Source organism: Fundulus heteroclitus, chromosome 16 (assembly GCF_011125445.2).
Source record: "Fundulus heteroclitus isolate FHET01 chromosome 16, MU-UCD_Fhet_4.1, whole genome shotgun sequence".
NCBI lineage: Eukaryota > Metazoa > Chordata > Actinopteri > Cyprinodontiformes > Fundulidae > Fundulus > Fundulus heteroclitus.
In genome coordinates this window covers 1,889,429-1,908,151 of record NC_046376.1, presented here as the reverse complement: position 1 = coordinate 1,908,151, position 18,723 = coordinate 1,889,429, and the positions used below count along the sequence as shown (strand labels likewise).

Here is an 18,723-nt window from a genome sequence, read left to right as displayed (position 1 = left end):
AAATTTGAAGCTGATCAGAGTTCAGGGTGAGAGAGCCTGAAGGCAAACGCTGCTTGAGGGGTGGGGGAGGAGTTATGATGACGTCACACCCACCTGTCCTGACATGATCTCAGGTCAACATAACTGACTCAGGTTGGATCATTCTGCTGTGCTGAATAATAAGTCATGTCTTTATGTTTCACAGTAAGAAATAATCTCATAATTTTTTTTCACATTTGGTTATTTATATTGTCTTTATATTCTGAATACATTCAGATCTAACTCTGGAGAAAGTTTATATTTGTATTTGAAATACAGCTGAAGTTATTTATAAATGAAATAAATACTAAAAGTGTTGATTTATGGTTTGAAACTTATTTCTTTCTTTCTTTTTTTTTTCTGGGGAAATCGTTTCTGATTTTCTTTAAACGGGTTCAAAAGATAATTTCCATTTAATTGTTTGTGCACAAAGACAAACCAAATCATCAGGGATATCCTCTGCAGAAAGTTTTATTTCATATCATGTTCATATGAAACAGAAATGAGGAATTCTCTGGGTGTTTTGGCCTCCTGTGTCAAACCAAGCTTCAGAAACCTCACCATAAGTTTTGACTCTGCCGTGTCTCTACAGCGTCATTCCTGCAGATTCATCAAAAACTGCTTCTTTCAACTAAGAAATATTTCTAAGCTTCCAAGGCTGAATTAGAGATGATTATTCGTGCTTTATTTCCTCTCGTCTTTTAACCAACATGAGAAAAAGAGACGGTACATTACTCCAGTTTTAATCTCTTTACATCGGCTACCGATGTTTTAGTCTTTACTTTTAGAGCCCTGAGTGACCAGGCTCCATCACCAACCCTTTCCAACCATGAGATCCTGCAGCTAAAGACTGTTAATGGTTCCAGGAACTAATTTCAGGACCGGAGGGTCTTCTGAAGCTGCGGCCCCCAGACGGTTGAAGGCGTCGCCTTTATCTTTGTTCATTCTTTTAAAAAGAAGTTGAAGACCCACTTGTTCCAACTGGTTTTGAACTAGTTTTACGCTCTGATGTTGCATTCATGCTGTTTTTTATTTTGGGTTGTTTTTATTGTGAAGCACTTTGTGTTTTTTACCCTGTAAATGTGCTATATAAATAAAATTGACTTACTATGCTTTAAAAATGTTACATTTATTCCTCCAGTCTGCATGGGATGGACGGATGTGGTTTTTAACACCCAGCTGGACCAGATATTGGGTCGAGGATTGGGCGGTTCTGAGGGCTCTTTGGGGTTCTGTAGGAATCATGGATGGAGGTTTGAGGAGATAAACTCAACAGAGGGAGAGAGCAGGCAGAATAAAGCGGCCAACCCGCAGCTTCACGCCTCTGATGAACTTTCTGCATGCCTGCAGGGAAAAGAACAGCTTTAAATGTGTTTTTGTCCTGCGCGGGTCCAGCCAGCAGGGGGCGCCGCTGCGACAGAAACCCGCAGAGATCCTGATAAGCAAGAAAACAAGGTGACACTGCAGAGAGGTTTGTGCTTGGGTCTCTATTAGCTGGATATGAAGGCACCAGATCAGTTTTTAGCTTTGTCTTTAGTAACTACAGCTAAATCATTTTATATAAAGTCTCATTTTAACACCCTGAAATGATCCAGAGTGACAGAATGATGAAAACCTGAAAGAATGATGAAACTATTTCTATTTTCAGCCTCAAAGCCTAAAATTAATCGGTTGTCATTTATTTTTCTTGGATATTTTCTGAGTTTTTTTAGTCTTCTCCTCCTCTGCTGACTGTCTTTGTCCATCCCTCTGCCTCCTGCATCCAATCCTCTTCCTCCTCCTCTTCCTCCTCCTCCTCTTCCTCCCGCTGCTGTCCTTGGTGCTGCTGCTTCAGGAGCAGGCTGCAGTGTTCTGCTGAGTAGCCGTGAAACAGCACTCGCTTGTCAGCAGACGGCTTTCAGCTGAGCCCCAGAGTCCCCCAGGAGGAGACTACAGCTCCCAGAACCCCCCGCTGCAGCTCCAGACCGTCTACGGATCCAGGAGGAGCCCAGCTGAACTCTGGGAGAGGTGGTCCTGGTCCATCAGCTGAGGGAGGAGAGGGTGACGTGCCATGACAACAGTCCGAGGGAGACGCACTGCGAGGTGAGAGCATCTGTTTATCTCTCTGTCTCTCCATCTTCTCCTCTTCTTCCTCCGTCTTCTTCTCCTGTCTGCTGTCAAAGCTCTCCGTCCCTCTGTGTCTGTCAGCGCCGGGAACATTGTGTGTTTGTCTGAGAACAGAGGCGATGTGTGTGTGTGTGTGTGTCAAAGCTCCTCCACCCAGCCTGAGCAGCAGATAGCTTCTCCCTGTAGGAACCCACGGACCCAACGAGAGTCCTGAAGACACCAAAGCTGAAGGAAACAGCAGGAAGAGACAAACCAAACACAGTGAATCCAACATGAACGTCTGATCCCAGAGCGGCTTGACTATCTGCTGCCACCAGTGGCTCCAGCCGTAGGAGGATCACGCTCCTCGGTCTCCAGGACCCCGGAGAGGAAACTCTGACTGAACGAACCTCAGATTCAGGAGGAATGTGGTGGTTCTGGTCCCGCCTGACGAGGATTTCTCCATCCTCACCTGAAGATTTAAAGGTGTCTTCAAGTCTTCCAGAGTTTCCTCGACTGGCAGAAGGTTTGGTTCCTCGTCGCGTCCTGCAGCTTCTTTACCAGAACATGTGTTCCTGTAGTCCTCATCAGATGGCAGCTTCCAGAGGGACCTACATCAGTTTGAAGATCAGCTCCTGTGAGCCTGAGACGGTGTTCCACAGCAGCACCTTCACCCTGCAGCTTCAGGGATGGTGGTAGAGCAGATCAGCAACCAGAGCGCCGTCACAGAGAGAGGACGGAGCCAAACACACAGAGCACCAGTGGACATCTTTATATCGCAGGTCAATGTCCTCCTTTGGCTCAGAAAAGACTTTAAAAGATGGACGTTCAAGTTTACTCTGAGAAAAAGACTTCAGAGCTTCAGCTACCAGATGAGTTTCAGCCAGATTTAAACTTTAGGAGACGTCTGTTTAAGAACTTAAAGATGGATGGATGGATGATGGATGGATGATGGATGGATGATGGATGGATAGATGAAGGATGGATGGATGGATGATGGATGAAGGATGGATGAAGGATGGATGGATGGATGGATGGATGGATGGATGAAGGATGGATGATGGATGGATGGATGATGGATGGATGATGGATTGATGGATGATGGATGGATGAAGGATGAAGGATGGATGAAGGATGGATGGATGGATGGATGGATGGATGGATGGATGATGGATGGATGGAGGGATGGATGGATGATGGACGATGGAAGGATGATGGATGGACGCATGGATGGATGGATGATGGAGGGATGGATGGATGATGGAGGGATGGATGGATGATGGATGGATGATGGATGGATGGATGGATGAATGGATGGATGGATGGATGGATGATGGATGGATGGATGATGGATGGATGAAGGATGGATGAAGGATGGATGATAGATGGATGGATGGATGAATGGATGGATGGATGATGGATGGATGATGGATTGATGGATGATGGATGGATGAAGGATGAAGGATGGATGAAGGATGGATGGATGGATGGATGGATGATGGATGGATGGAGGGATGGATGGATGATGGACAATGGAAGGATGATGGATGGACGGATGGATGGATGGATGATGGAGGGATGGATGGATGATGGAGGGATGGATGGATGATGGATGGATGATGGATGGATGGATGGATGAATGGATGGATGGATGGATGGATGATGGATGGATGGATGGATGATGGATGGATGAAGGATGGATGAAGGATGGATGATGGATGGATGAATGGATGGATGGATGGATGGATGGATGGATGATGGATGGATGGATGGATGGATGATGGATGGATGGATGGATGGATGATGGATGGATGGATGGATGGGTGATGGATGGATGGATGGATGGATGGATGTCCTGTTAACTCTTCCCAGTGATCAATGCGGTGCTGAAGGATCCAGCAGTCTCCTGCAGATGTTCCTGCAGATGTTCCTGCAGATGTGGACCTCTCTGGTTCTGCTGTGACCCTGCAGGGTCCTCAGAGTGTCTGTGAGCTGTTGGCTGGTTCTGGTTCTCTCTGGGTCGGTGTGCGGGTTCTCCTGCTGCTTCTCTGGAGACGTTCCTCTGCTGACCCAAACGGGCCCGCTAGACGTTCCTCTGCTGACCCAAACGGGCCCGCTAGACGTTCCCATCATCGTTCAGAGGTTCTGAGGACTGTCTGGGTGCTTCTCCTCCTCAGCTGCTTTGTCCAGATGTTGGTTGTTAGCGATGGAGGAGAGGACGCTGAGATGTTTGTTAGAAGAACGCCACAGAAGGCACAAAGCTGCAGATATGAAGCAGAACCGGTTCCCCGTGTGGCAAAGACCCGGATCCTGGAACCAGGACCTGCAGGGATGAAGTGGGTCAGCAGCATCAGCTGAGCGACGCCGTCTCCCTCCTGACGTCCCGCCTGAGGACCTGCTGTGTCTTCACAGAGCTGCAGTCTGTTCCAGCTCCACCCTTAACGAGGTCGTTCAGAGGTCATCCGCTCAGCGAGGAGGAGGAGGAGGAGGAGGAGGAGGAGGAGGAGGAGGAGGAGGAAGAGGAGGAGCAGACGGGCTGGTCCAGTTCAGCCCACAGAACCGCTCCACCAGGACCATCATTATCTGTCAACCACCTCATATTCTCTTTATTATGCAGAAAAGTGTGAATATCAACAAAAACCACAGACTTTGTTCTGTTCTTCCAGACAGAGAACCTGTTCCAGATCTGTTATTCCGTCCCAGAAGAACCGGTCTGGGTCAGAACCGTGACAGAAATCAATTAATTAATCAACCAATTAGCTTTATTTCTAAAGAGCGGTTTAAAAACCGCATGGGTGACCAAAGTGCTGCACATTAAAACAAGAACAGGTTAAAAACACACAACAAAAGCTGAAAAACGGGTTCAGGATTTAAGAATGCCAAACAGGACAAGATCACAGCATTTAAAATCCTGGAAATAAAAATGTGGATCCAGGAATATTCCCACGACGTTCCATCAGAGGCAGGATGGAAGCTGCGGGTCGGTTTCAGGGACCCAGAACTTCCTCCACAGGTTCTGATGGAGGCGGACATCTTGGTGCAGGACGACACTAAGAGTGTAGAAGATGCTGCCGGGTTCGTTAAGGGCGGTTCTGTGTGGCAGTCTGCAGGAAACGTGACTCAGCACATGGTGGCTGGACCGCTACGGCCCGGTTCTGCTTCTCACTGTCGGCCCGTTAGGTTCTGCAGAACCGCTGATCTGTCCTCCGCTGAGAACCGGCGCTATGACTCTAACAGAGCCGCAACTAATGATGTTTCAGGTCATCTGAATGACAATATTTCTCCAGAGGTTAATAATCTTTGCCGTTTATTTCTACAATAACCTTTTTATTTTTAGCATGTGACGGAATAAAGATCCCAACACTTGTTCTGCAGTAACATATTAGCAGAAATCTATTAGTTCTGTATCTATAGAAAATAAAGCCAGAGTGTTTAGACAGAGATATGTACTGCAAAAGGGAACTGAAACTAAGTAAAATTATCTTTAAATGAACGTGTTTGTCCTTGATTTGAACAGGTAAAAATGAAATGAGAATGTTGATCCCTAAAATAAGATGATTAGATTTACTTCACTTGAAATAAGATGATGAAGATGATTTGTTCCTGTTTTAATTGCAAACATCTTATTCCATTAGCAGATTATCTTATTTATTTGCTCAAATCAAGGATAAATACATTCATTTCTAGAAAACTTGACTTACTTTTAGTTCCCTTTTTGCAGTGTGATGATGAAAAACAAGCACCAGTTTATTTTTATTGGACACTTTAAGTTACAAATGACTTGTTTTTCATAAGCTTAATAACTATTAATGACGTTGCTCTAAATGAGTTTTATTTGGATATTTGGTTGGACAAAAACTGAGAGTTATGAGGCCCCAGACCTGAGAAGTTTGGTTTCATTTATTCGTTTATTGTGGAGTTTTTGTTTTGTCTGAATTTATGTTGATATCTCAGGAAGTATAAGTCAGAAAAAGCAGGAAGTGGAATGGCTGGAAAGTAAAGGTTCTGGTGAAGAGAACCGTGTGGGATCATGTCCCGGTCCCAGAGACGCGTGTTTGACGCCGCTGTCCTCCCGGTCTCACCCCCCCCCCCGTCTTCTGTCCCCTGCAGGTAATCACAGAGCAGAGCCATGTCTGCCGGCCTGGAGGACACAGACAGCGTGTTCGGTGAGTCAGACATTACTAATGGACAGCAGATCCTTTGGTTTCTAAACTTTCTGTGTGTCTGTGCACATCAGCGCCGCTGAAAAATTAAATTTATTTATTTTTACACGGAATAACTGGACAGGAAGAACCCAGCAGCTTCTAAAGTCAAATGCTCCTCTTGCAAACATCTTTATGGCTGCAGGATTCTGGTCCCCTCATCCAGGTTCTCTCCTCCTCCTCCTCCTTTGTTCCCAAGCGTCGTCTCGTTGTCCTCCCCCACCGTCTGATTCATCCATCCATCATCCCTCCATCCTATTTCATTACATCTCCATCTCCTCTCTTTCTGTTGCCTTATTTTTACAGCCCAACACGACTTCTCTCCCCACCTCCCCCCAGGTTTACCTCCCCCATCCATCCTCCTCCCCCCCTGGGAAATAAACCTCCATCAGCTCAGAGTGTGTATACGGAGGAGGGGGGGGGGCAGCCCTTTATTCCTCTCTGGAGGCTGTATACGTCCTAAACAGGACTTGGCCTAACTATGCTGGTTGTCATGGAAAGAAGAGGTTAGAAGCCGAATCAAAAAGGTTTAAAGAAGTTTAAACAAGCTGACGTTTTAAAATGTGTGTTTTTAGCATTCCTTACAGCGTAAGGCTCATTTTTCCATCCCACTGCTCCCTTATGGGGCCCAAAGCCAAGGGCCCCATGGGAGAAAGTGCTGCTTTTGGGCCACAAAGATGAATGGAAAGTGAATAGAAGCCAATGCAAAGTCCACATACAGATAAGGAAGACATAATGTGTGTGTAGCTGAGCGAGGATAGTTTTTGCTCATTTCACATGTAAAGAGATGTCACTGTTTTCTGGGCTTTAGGCCGAGGGTCAGAGCCCAGAAAGGTAAGTGATTAAAACAAGTGTGTGTGTGTGTGTGTGTGTGTGTGTGTGTGTGTGTGTGAGTGTGTGTTGGTCAGCATGCTGAATATTTGATGGGGCTCTGATGGACTGAGTGGGAGGAGGAGGAAGAGCTTATTAAGTTAAAAAGACGATGCATCATCAGAACTGAACTGTGGCATAAACATAAAACCTGCTGCTACACACAATCCATCCGTCCGTCCATCCGTCTGCTCGTCCGTCTCCACCCATGTTTGGGTCCTGGAAGCACCGGCGCTCTCTATTTGGACCATATGTGTAGTTGCTCAGTCGTGGCCTGGACACGTTTCTGCTGCTAATATCTCTGACGGCCTCTTCCTCACCACAAAGCTTTGCTGCTTATGCAGCACCAGGACCTCAGGAACAGGAATAAACCCAAGAGGCATCAGTGATGACCCGACTGTGGAGGCGTCTGCAGCTCCACGACAGGAATATACACGTTTCTTGTTGGATTTATTCATTAATTCATTGCTATCATTAATACTACAGGATATTTTAAATCATGAAGAGAGCATGAACTCAGAGACCAAAGGGAATTGTGGTTAAAGATTGGTTTATCTACTTCAAGACTACTTTGTGACAAAGCTTCTAGTCAGAGTGGCTCATGTTACCCTGAGCTACCTCTATAGTTATGCTGCTATAGGCTTAGGCTGCTGGAGGACATCAGGATCTATTTCTCTCTCTCTGCTGAGTTCTCCTACTGCTCTCCAGTCTGCATTGTTTGTTGTTATTTTAGCTTTTAACTTTGTGTTCTCTATCATTTTTCTCTTCATAGAAGGTACACCTGGTCTGGTGATCTGTTAGCTGTGACATCATCAGGGGAGGCAGATCATCCTCTATTACCATCTAACATAGAAAGTACTCCTGGGTCAATGTGAGCTTCTATGCTTTCTGTGTCTCTGCTCTGTCTTCTCTAACATAGAAAGTACTCATGGGTCAATGTGAGCTTCTGTGCTTTCTGTGTCTCTGCTCTGTCTTCTCTAACATAGAAAGTACTCCTGGGTCAATGTGAGCTTCTGTGCTTTCTGTGTCTCTGCTCTGTCTTCTCTAACATAGAAAGTACTCCTGGGTCAATGTGAGCTTCTGTGCTTTCTGTGTCTCTGCTCTGTCTTCTCTAAGCCCCAGTGGGTGGAGGCAGATGAGCGTTCACACTGAGCCTGGTTCTGGTTCTGCTGGAGGTTCTCCTCCCTGTTAAAGGGGAGTTTTCCTCTCCACTGTCGCTTCATGCGTGCTCAGTATGAGGGATTGCTGCAAAGCCATCAACAATGCAGACGACTGTCCACTGTGGCTCTACGCTCTTTCAGGAGGAGTGAATGCTGCTTGGAGAGACTTGATGCAACCTGCTGGGTTTCCTTAGAGAGGAAACTTTCTCACCAACCTGGATATAAACTGAACTTGACTTGATATCACATCACCTCAATTCTCACCCTCATATGGGTGATCAAAACATTGTTCCTTTAAACCAAGCCAATAACAACCCTAATGACTCCTCGTTACAGAGGAGTGGACCAGTTTCTGTTCAATCTGCATGTTATCTAAGACATTGAAAGGCCTTTGTTAGGCAGTAGTATAAAGCTTGGTACTCCACAATACTCCTGACTTTTTGAATTGAGAAAGCTTCCTGGAGAGGAAGCGAAACGTCTTCAATTACGGAAAACAAGTCCAGTTGCTTTGTTTTTTTTACTTTTTTTGGAACTTCAGATGACATGTTGTGTGTTGGTGCTGCTAAAGCTAAGGGAGCATTTTACAGGGAGCTGGCAGACCGATCATGACGATGCCAGCTGTGTGGGAGCGATTATAACCAAATCTCAGCCGTTTATCAAATGTTTATAAGGCAGGTGAACAGAGCAACGATAAAGCCCAGGGTGGAGGTGAGGTGGCTCAACTGATGTAATTAGGAAAGGAGAATGAACAGATTACTTCATGGCTGTGAGACCATGAAGTAATTACATGGCAGGTCCAGGTGAGATGCTTGTAGATTCTTTGGGTTGATGTTTCACACAAACGTAACCCACTCTGACCCACAATAAGATTTCTGTGATGTTTTAAAGCATTCCTCCATATCCAGTCTGGGCCCCATTAATGTTTCACCTTCAGGTTCCACCATCAGCCTGCAGTAACATGTGTCCCGCTGTCTCCTGCAGACCTGAACGAAGCCGTCCCAGAGACCGAGCTGCTGGACAACAGCATCCAGAAAGGCCGGGCCCAGCTGTCGGTCAAAGCGCGGCGCCACCGGCCCTCACGCTCCCGCTACCGGGACAGCGTGAGCTCCACGGAGGGAGACGACGGCTTCGACAGGAAGGTAGAGAGCAGCCTGAATCTCTGATGGCTGTTATTCTGATCATGGTGCGACCAGCTGATCGTCTGTGTGTGATACCAGGACAGTCCTGTGCAGTCCACCCGCTCACCTCTACACCTGGCCATGAGAGGCTCCTCCCCCTCGCCGGATTTGCTGGTGTCATCCCGAAGCCCCGCCTTTTCCTTTGACGCATCGCTGGTGAGAACCAGTCAGAGCAAATGATGCGTTACTTTTCCTTTTAAGAACACAGAGAAGAACTTTCCTCCTGTTTCACCTTGACGTTTCAGGGGCGTCGCTCTCCAGAGGACGAAGGCGCCTCATTGGTCACTCCATCAAGGCGGCGCTATCATCAACTGACCAACGCCACCTCTCAGGAGGCTCTGGTGACGCCGAGCAGCTCGCCATCGAAATCCTCGCCCTCCTCTGACTGCTCACCTGTCTACATGAGGAGGAACAGGAGGCCAGACAGTGAAGGTACACCTCCACTGAAGAACACCTGTGCACACCTGTTCATAGAGTCGTTTAGCACTGATTCCTGATTCTAGGAGCTGCAGGTATGCCTTAAACTCACCTGGTTACACACCTGGTTATGCACCTGGATACGCACCTGGATACAAACCTGTTCATAGAGTCGTTTAGCACATATTCCTCATTCTAAGAACTGTAGGTATGCCTTAAACTCACCTGGTTACGCACCTGGATGTACACCCATTAGATACAAAGCAAAGCTGTAAATATTGTAGGTCTGTATTCCTTATCATAGGACCTATAACTCACCTGAAAACACACCTGAGACCCACGTTGTCTGGTGCCATAGCCCGTTCCCGCCTGCGTTACTGTGGCCTGTTCTTGAGTTTAACTCCACGCTGCTTTGTTTCAGTGCTGGTTTCTGACACGAGTCGAGACACGAGTCCGGCCGATCACGGCAGTCCGACGGTCGTCTTTGACAAGAAGACGAAGAGGCGCTTCCTGGATTTAGGGTGAGTAAACTGTAAATATAAAAGCTGCAGTTCCGTCCAACTGTCCTCTGCTCAGTCGGTGGTGTCCTCTGTGTCTCAGGGTGACGCTGAGACGTTCCTACATCAGAGTGAGGAAAGATAAATCCAACAGGCTCTCTGTGGGCAGCAGGTGAGTCCCTCACCGACACGGCCTCCTGTTTGCTCCATAGTCCGCTGCTGGACACGTCTCTGTCCTCATGTTGTCCTCAGAGAGCCATCTGAGAGTCCCTCCCGGTCCTCCGGATCCTTCGTCTCCTTTTCCTGGTTCACTGAAGGTCGGGGGTCCTTCTCCTCCTCTGGGACTCCTCCATGTTCCCCTAAGATCCCCCCGCTGGGCTCCCAGAGGCCCAGGAAGTCCCAATCTCAGGTACTTTGTTGTTGGTGGCCCTCAGACTGGGGTCCCCGGACCCCCGGGGGTCCGCTACCCACGGGTTGGGGGTCCGTGAAACATGCTGTCAGGCCTGAGGAGACGATGCTGAGGAAGACAGTGGATAAATATTTAACTCTGTCCACTTAATCAAGTAAAAGTCAAATCAGCTGAAATTAGGAAGTATGACAACAGTTACATCAAATCACCATTAGGTGTATTTATATATATATTTAAAAACATCCATAATTCCTAATGTATTTAACGGCAGAAAATGCTGTTTAAAATATTATCAGCATGAGGAAACTAAAGGAGTGTTGTAAACATTTTACCGCTGCTAAAGGTCCCTGGCCACCAAATGTTTGAGAACCCCTGATTTAGGAGATGGTCCTGAGAGGCACTGCAGACAACTGCTTTTACATTTTACAAGGTGTACCTGAACGCACCGCGTGTTACAGGCTGCGACTGAGAACCGGCCCGTGCTTCAGAAGTTCTGCTTTTCTTCTGCAGGAAACCGCTTTGTTTCAGCTCAGATCAGGAAAACAATCTCAGTCATTTACACCAGGGTAAAACCCTGACTGTCAGAACCGATAAATTCACTGAACATTAAACACATTCCCGGATAGAATGTCCAGGAAACACGTTTTTTCAGGTGTTTCATCAGCAGGCGCTCACAGGATTTCATGACCGCAGGCGTCAGGACATCAGCTCTGGTCATTCGGTCCATTTCTTGGAGACAGGGAGGGAGGTGGACACGTTGGTGAAGATGGAGGACAGTTGGTCAGCTCATGTTTTTAAGCGGGGGGGGGGCATTAGGACTCGGTGCTTTCTTCCCACTCAGATGCTTGAAGGTCCTGTTAACCTTTGATTTTAGGCACCGGCAGAGGTGGAGAGGAGGGATTGGAGGCGTCACTAGTTGGTAGTTTGGGGCGGCTCTTGTTTCACCTTGTGGAGAACCTTTTTTATTTTGTCATAAAGTGTCTTTTTGCTGACCTGTGGGCCAGATCTCCACTGTGGAAAGCTTCTTCTTTGGTGCGGAGCATCGGATGAAAACCTCGTTGGTTGGAGTCGAAGCTGCGGATGTTGTTAGTTTCACGCAGAAGCTGATGTTTGGCGTCATCAGTTAGTTGGTTTAGATCAGAGGCTGAAGCCTAAAAAACATCCAGGCTGCCCTGCAGCATCAGATGTGACCCATCGGTCCGTTTCTTACCAGAAGACGTTCTGTGGTTCCTGCGTCTGTAGCATCCCACTTCTGTCTCTCACCTGTCCCCCAGGTCCAACCTGCACACCTGTCCTCAGTCAGTCATCAACGTCCAGCTTAGACTTCCTGTTTCTCACGGTTCTGGGTCAGAACATCTGGACCTCTGTCCTGGTTCGGTCTCCCCGATCGCAGATGAGTTGATTTCCATCCAGCTGGACCAAACCGACTCCCTGACTGAGGCGGACTGTCTGGGGTTCTGGAGGATTTTATGGACTGGAAGCACGACCCAATTTCCTTCAGTCCAAAACCAAAGGTTCTATAGAAACCAGAACCGCATGTGTTCTGAACCCAGAACAGCTTCTCTTTCTGCTGAGCGATGAATGTTTTTATCTCCCCCCTCCCTGTGGCGGTGACTGGATGCTGACGGCGGAGGCGGTTCTGCAGCTGCAGGAAGCTGGGCCAGACTGGACTGGGCCAGACTGGACCGGACCGGACCGGACCGGGCCGGACTGGACCGGACCGGGCTCATTACGCCCGGTGGCTGTTTGGGTGGTAGCTGCCACATTTTCCTGATATTACTGAAGTGATCCGACATAAGACTAAAACATTTTAGCTGCAGGAAACCATTCAGTACCAATCGGATTAAAAGAATGCAAACAAGAAAAATATAAACAGTTTATATTCTTTCCTCATTTTGAAATGAATAATAATTAACAAAACATGAAAACTGAGATCATATCCGCTGCTGGTTTGATGGCTTCCACAGAAACGGCCTGCAGCTTCATCACAGGTTGACAGACGGATGAGAAAAGGATGCTGACATCTAGGCGGCAGTGAGCCCGTTAGCAGCAGGTGGATCGTTTTGTTTGGCTGGCTGGGTCACATGACCCGTCAGCGGCGGTCTGTGGGCGGTGAGATGTGTTGCAGCCAGGAGGAAACTCTGGTTTCTGACTCATCTCCTCCGTCGTTAAAGCTCCATTAGGAGCCGCAGCAGAGATCCTCCAGCAGGCCGCAGAGCGAGGTCTCACTCTGAGGATAATGCTGGTGTCTGTCAGCGCTGCTGGGACCCAGCGGGGACTGAACAGCTGAAGGTTTCCTGTGGTCGTCCTCACATCTTCCTTATCGCATCAATAAAAAGGATTTTTATGGGAAGCAAATTTTAATATTTGATTTTTCTGCATGTCTCATGTTAAATCACTGAATATATTTATTAAATAAAAGTTTTACTCTGTCAGCTGTGAGTCTTTATAGTGCAGAAAGAGGGAAATTCCTGCATGTCTGCAGGATTTTAACATTTGCTGCTCTGCTTCATACAGTTACAGTAAAATTAGAGCCCAAAGACCCAAACTGATCAATTAGTTTAATTATTTAATAACTGATCACTCTGATAATTATTATAAAAACTATTAATGCAGATGATGAAAATAGTCCCCATGCATAATAAAGAGCTGCAGTTAAAAATCAGAGTAACAAGAAAAGATGTTTGATCATACGCCGTTTCTGCTCCTCCTCATACAGGAGTCGGCTCTCAGCGAGGAGTTTTCTCCTCCTCAGACCTCCTCCTCCACCTCTCCTCCTGCAGAGTCCTCCTCCAGGTCCTCCCATCCATACCACACCCTGTCCCAGTCCTCCGACGAGGTAACGTTGAGAAAAGCCGACACGTCTCTGAGTAACGATGCTTCTGTGAGAGTCACCTCCTCTTCCTCTCTCCTCCTCCTCAGCCCTGTGACGAGCCCTCCTCCTCCGTCTCCTCCTGGACCACCCAGGAGGTTTGTCAGTGGCTCCAAGGTCTCCACATGGACCAGTACATCCCAGAATTCAGTGCCAGAAACATCGACGGAGAGCAGCTGCTGCAGATGGACGGCGCCAAGCTGAAGGTGACCGTGTTGATGGTGGGACAGGGCCGGTCCTAGACGGGGGCCAACGGGGGCCGCAGCCCCCGTACTAAAGAGATATTATTATATTTGTTACGATGATATATGCTGACAAAGAGAGCGTAACTGATTGGTCACTTGGAATAATTGTATTTTTTACCTTTACAGTTTTACTCTAACAATAATTTATAAATGAAGCTGTTTCATGTTTAGCTTCAGCCGTATTTAAATAGAGTTCTGCAACCCAAAATTGGCCTTTTGGCTCACACAATATATTAAACAATGAAATATTGACCTCTTTAGTGTTTTTCCCCTAATATTTTGTTCTGTACCCCCATGAAAAAAAAAAAAAACCTGCCCCCCCCTCCTCGTCCAGAGGAACCTGAACCCGCTGCTGTCTCTGTCCTCTGCAGGGTCTGGGCGTGCTCAGCTCGTCTGATCGCAGCGCTCTGAAGCGTCGCATCAAAGACGTCCAAACTGCGGTGGGGAAGGAGAGGAAAGCTCTGGACAAACTGGAGAAACAGAAGGAGAAACAACGCAGGAAAGACCAGGAGCAGCGCAGGAACTGAGAGCCACCACCAGGGGGAGGCAGAGGACAGAGCGATGGCATGCAGGGAGGCAAAGAAGACTTTGGAGAAGGGATTTTCAGTCAGAGTGAGACGTCAATAAACTTTCTGTGCTTCATGGAAAACCGGGAATTCCTGCCTGCAGATGTCCTGACCTGGAGGTTGGTTTGAGGAAATGAGACAGAGAGGAACTTCCGGAGAAACATGAAAATCATTAAATATCGGAAAACATTTCTGACCGCATCGTTATCTACAGAAGCCATGAAGGGACAAACTTAAGCCTTCATGTTTAGTTTTCATCTCAGTATTGGTTATGAATTGCTGTCCTGTTTAAGTTCAATTTATTAATGAAAAAACAACAACAAACATATGAATAAATATAAAACAACAGTTTACGAGGCGATTCATTGATCCTGTTTATGGTGAAATGTTAAAACTTTATTTTTACCTTTGAAAGTTAAAGCAGGCTCAACGCCTATAACTAGTCAGGACTGTCCAGCCAGAGCAGAAGTCCGTCAGCGTCTCCACGATCAGAGAGTCTGAATTCAGCCGTCAGGGAGGAAGGAGGCAGGAAAGGAGGCAGGATGCTTCCTACAGCGCCTACTTTAGCCTAGGAACCTCAACCCAGCGCTGAGAAGCCACATGATAGATTTCTGACCGTTGACACTGTGAAACTGTTATCAAGGCTTTTCAGATGGAGCCACTTTAATTACAGATAGATAAAAATCAGAGGAATTAAAACGGGGATTAAATGAACATTTCATACATGTTTATGTGTGAACAGCTGTTTTTACATAAAGAAAAGAAAGTTATGATGGTTCAGATTTCTTGATTTTGCTCCCCAGCAGCATAGCAGACTAATCAGGCTGTCAGAGAGGCAACCTGTAGCGCCACCTGGAGGTAGAAGTCAGTCTGTGTCCAGAGAGCCCAGACCCGTCCTGGTCCAGGATGGAGGGAAGCTCCTCCTCATGATCCTGGCTGGATCCATTTGGACCGGTCCTGTTCTCTGACAGAATCACTCCTGAGTTCCCAGAACTCCTAATTATTAGGGCTTCTCCTCTCGTTGTTTCCTTAAAGAATAATTATTTTCTGCTGTTGGATTTCTGCCTGCTGGATAAATCCAGTTTGTTCCTATAACATGGATCAGAACCAGCAGGTCCAGCCAGAGAGACGGGCCAACAGGGGCTGAAGTTCGGTTTGCAAATAACTCCTTGAAGGTTCTGGAAATCTGCAGTTGACCGGCTGAAAGTTTCTTCTTTAGAATTAGACGTTTTTTCCTGTTTCACATTAAGGATGTGAACATAATTCATCCTGTTGGACCAGATCTGCTCAGAATAAACATATATGGAGATCCATTAGGGACCGGAGCAGCAGGTTCCTGTTCTGGTAGAGGATGCTGTGCAGCCTGCAGACCCATCATGGCGTAAAAGAGCTGCTGGGAAAATATCAGACACCAAACTGCAACCATCGTAACATAAATATCACATATGAATAAACTTTAGATCTTTTTAAGCATCAACATGATGCATTTAGGCGGTTTACAAAACACGATCTAATAACACGGCTCATTTTAAATCTGCTAAGAGGGAAATCAAAGTTACACGTTGAGGCAGTGGGAAGCACTGTTGCATTGCAGCAAGAAGGTCCTTGGTTTGAATCCCGGCATTGACCTGGAGTCCTTCTGCATGGAGTTTGCATGTTCTGAGAGCAGAACGAGACGCTGCAGCAGACGGGACGTAAAGTTCAGGGTGGGAGGAGTCAGAGAAAAACCTGCAGGGATATTTAGAGCGAATCACAGCAAACTTTTCATTCCAGGGAATCTCTGAGTGCCGTTAGTGGTTTTTCCTCTGTTATTAGTTTAGTTTGATAAATTTTGAACACAAAACAATATTATAATCAAGCCTCAGGCAACAGTTCATCAAAGCTCAGTTACAGTCATTAAATTAATTTTAAATCATAAATGTTGAAAAGGAGTAGGCAGAAGCTATTTAGCTTTTAAGTGCCAACAATTTAACTCTTAATTTCCAATAACCATTAAATCTCCTGGTTCAGTGTAGCAGATACATAAACTATTACTATCATCATTCCTTTTAATTCTATTTTAATAATATATACTTATGTGTAATACATACAGACACATTTAAGTGTACCTTTAAAACACAAGAATAAAACAACACAGGGGTAAAATTAGCATTCAAAAGCTGCTCTGAACAGAAATGTCTTGAGTCCAGACTCTCCTCTCAGCTCTGGGGGAAACTACTCCAGAGCTGCTGAGCAAAAGGCTCTGTGGCTCATGGTTCAAAGCCCGGTAAAGGGAAGCTGGGCGAGCCGGCCTGAGGGTGCAGGGCAATGATGCGTTTATAAGACAATATAGGACATTTCAGTACAGAGACAATGCAAAGTGCTTTACATGATTAAAATATATGAAAATAAAACAGGATAAAAGCAAGTAGGATTAAAATGTAGAAAAAAATGAAACAAAGTAAAACATGGAAAAATAGAAACTAAACGTGAATATTAAAATAGTTGGACTAAAAAAAGTTGAACTAATGATGTTTCAGTAAAACAGTTTAACTAGAGCGGTCGGCCCAGACATGATGCCAAATAGTCCTGTTCAGTCCTGTCAGAGTGGTATTAAGCCATGCTGAGGAGGCGCTGCCTGGTAGTCCAGCAGAGGTCAGCATGGTCCTCCTGTCAAAACCAGCTGGTAGACTGAGGAGAGCGAGGCGTGATGGTGACCCAGCATCAGCTGCAATCAGCCGTGTGTCGCCCTGAGCAAAGCCGTCTCTGTGCTTTGGCCTGAATGAAAACCTGACTGGAACCTTTCAGATAAGTTCTTCAGATGAAGTGCAGCAGGGAGGCAACAACGTTGTTGAGGACAGAAAAGCCTGTAGTTCATAAGGTCCTCTGGACGATGTCTGGATGATGGCGGCTTTCAGCACAGATTAACTCGCCTGGATAGAAGTAAAAATGTCAATGAATTAAATAAAAGTTTATCTGCTCGTGCCTGTTCTGGTCTACAACGTCTATCAGATCCAAACGGAGCTGTTTGGTTGCTGCATTAAGCTGATCGTCGTACCTTACACCAAATCATTGTAACAACGTGAAAACGCCTCCTGTAGGTTGATGAGGAAGTCTGTCCCCACACTCTGTGAATGAAGTCAGAATGTTACATAAAGAAATTACGGAGCCTTGTTTTGTTCCCAGCACCCCCATTATGACGATAATTAGGAATTATCCTGAGCTGAGCAGGGCTATGGCAACACGAGTTCAGTCAGAGCTCGGAGTCCGTTTGGAAATCAGCTCCTTCCTGCAATGAGAGCCACGGTTTAGGGGACTTTTATGTATCTGAGCAACATGGATGAGGTCGTCTCCGGAGGCTGGATGGGACACTTTGGGGAGGACGGTGAAAAACCGGACCTGTCAGTCAGCTCCTCTGAAACGCTCTGGCTGCAAACACAGCAGCATAGCTGGAGCTGGAAATGGCACCGGCAACCCGAGGCTCCTCCTGCTGTAGTTTCCCTGCATCGCTGGGCCTAGTTCAACTATAACTGCCCTGGGTGATCAGAACCGGCTAATCAGCTATGTTGTACAGAAGTATGTGGAAGGGATCAGGTCCAGGGAGGGATAATTTCAGGGTCCATCTTCTGCCTCTAGAGTTTGGGAAAAATAAATGTTTGTATTATCTGAGATGTTGGACATGAAAAGTAATTGAACTGTGGTGGAAAATTATTCTATAATTTCAAAATATCAGATTGGAGCGCACACATGACCAAAATGCTCATTTCTGATAAAATGGCCAACAAATAGTGACGTATTCATTAAACTATCTGACACACGTTCACTGTGCAAAACCCCTGTACCGGTATTCACATTGAATCTAAACGTAGCTCTCAGTCACGTCCTCTTAGGAAAAATCTGACTTTCCTACATTTTTATCTTGGTTAGAAATTTATCCACAAAGCATCATAGGTTCTCAGAGGGCTCCTGAAAAATGTTAGTTGTGTGGAGGACGTTTAATGAGTCTAACAATGTCTTAAGCAGGATAGAAACAGAGAGAGCTGATTGGCTGATCCACTACCTAACCAGTGGAGGAAATGAGCATATAAACCTTAACAAAAAAAAAAAAAAAAAAAAAAAAAAAAAAAAAAAAAAAAAAAAAAAATGTACTTAAACTTTATCATCTCCACAGAGGGAAATGAGTTTCAGTTTTGGACGGGTTAAAGGTGCGAAGACAAAGACCTGC

The 18,723-nt window shown here is 46.2% G+C and overlaps 1 protein-coding gene across 2 annotated transcripts; it reads left to right on the top strand.

Annotated features, from left to right (window-relative positions):
* Nucleotides 1-1,423: 1,423 nt before the first annotated feature.
* samd14 (sterile alpha motif domain containing 14) lies at nucleotides 1,424-14,872 on the top strand. 2 transcript variants are annotated; one of them, XM_036148525.1, is made up of 12 exons: nucleotides 1,424-1,489; nucleotides 1,853-2,100; nucleotides 6,214-6,269; nucleotides 9,317-9,474; nucleotides 9,553-9,669; nucleotides 9,759-9,945; nucleotides 10,352-10,451; nucleotides 10,531-10,599; nucleotides 10,680-10,836; nucleotides 13,556-13,675; nucleotides 13,759-13,914; nucleotides 14,325-14,872. In XM_036148525.1, exons 3-12 carry the CDS (start codon nucleotides 6,233-6,235, stop codon nucleotides 14,478-14,480), a joined length of 1,257 nt encoding a protein of 418 aa, XP_036004418.1. In that variant the 5' UTR covers nucleotides 1,424-1,489; nucleotides 1,853-2,100; nucleotides 6,214-6,232; the 3' UTR covers nucleotides 14,481-14,872. The 2 variants fall into 2 exon arrangements, with proteins under 2 accessions (XP_036004418.1, XP_012708373.2); XM_012852919.3 differs by lacking the exon at nucleotides 1,424-1,489 and having other exon boundaries at nucleotides 1,821-2,100.
* Nucleotides 14,873-18,723: the final 3,851 nt, after the last annotated feature.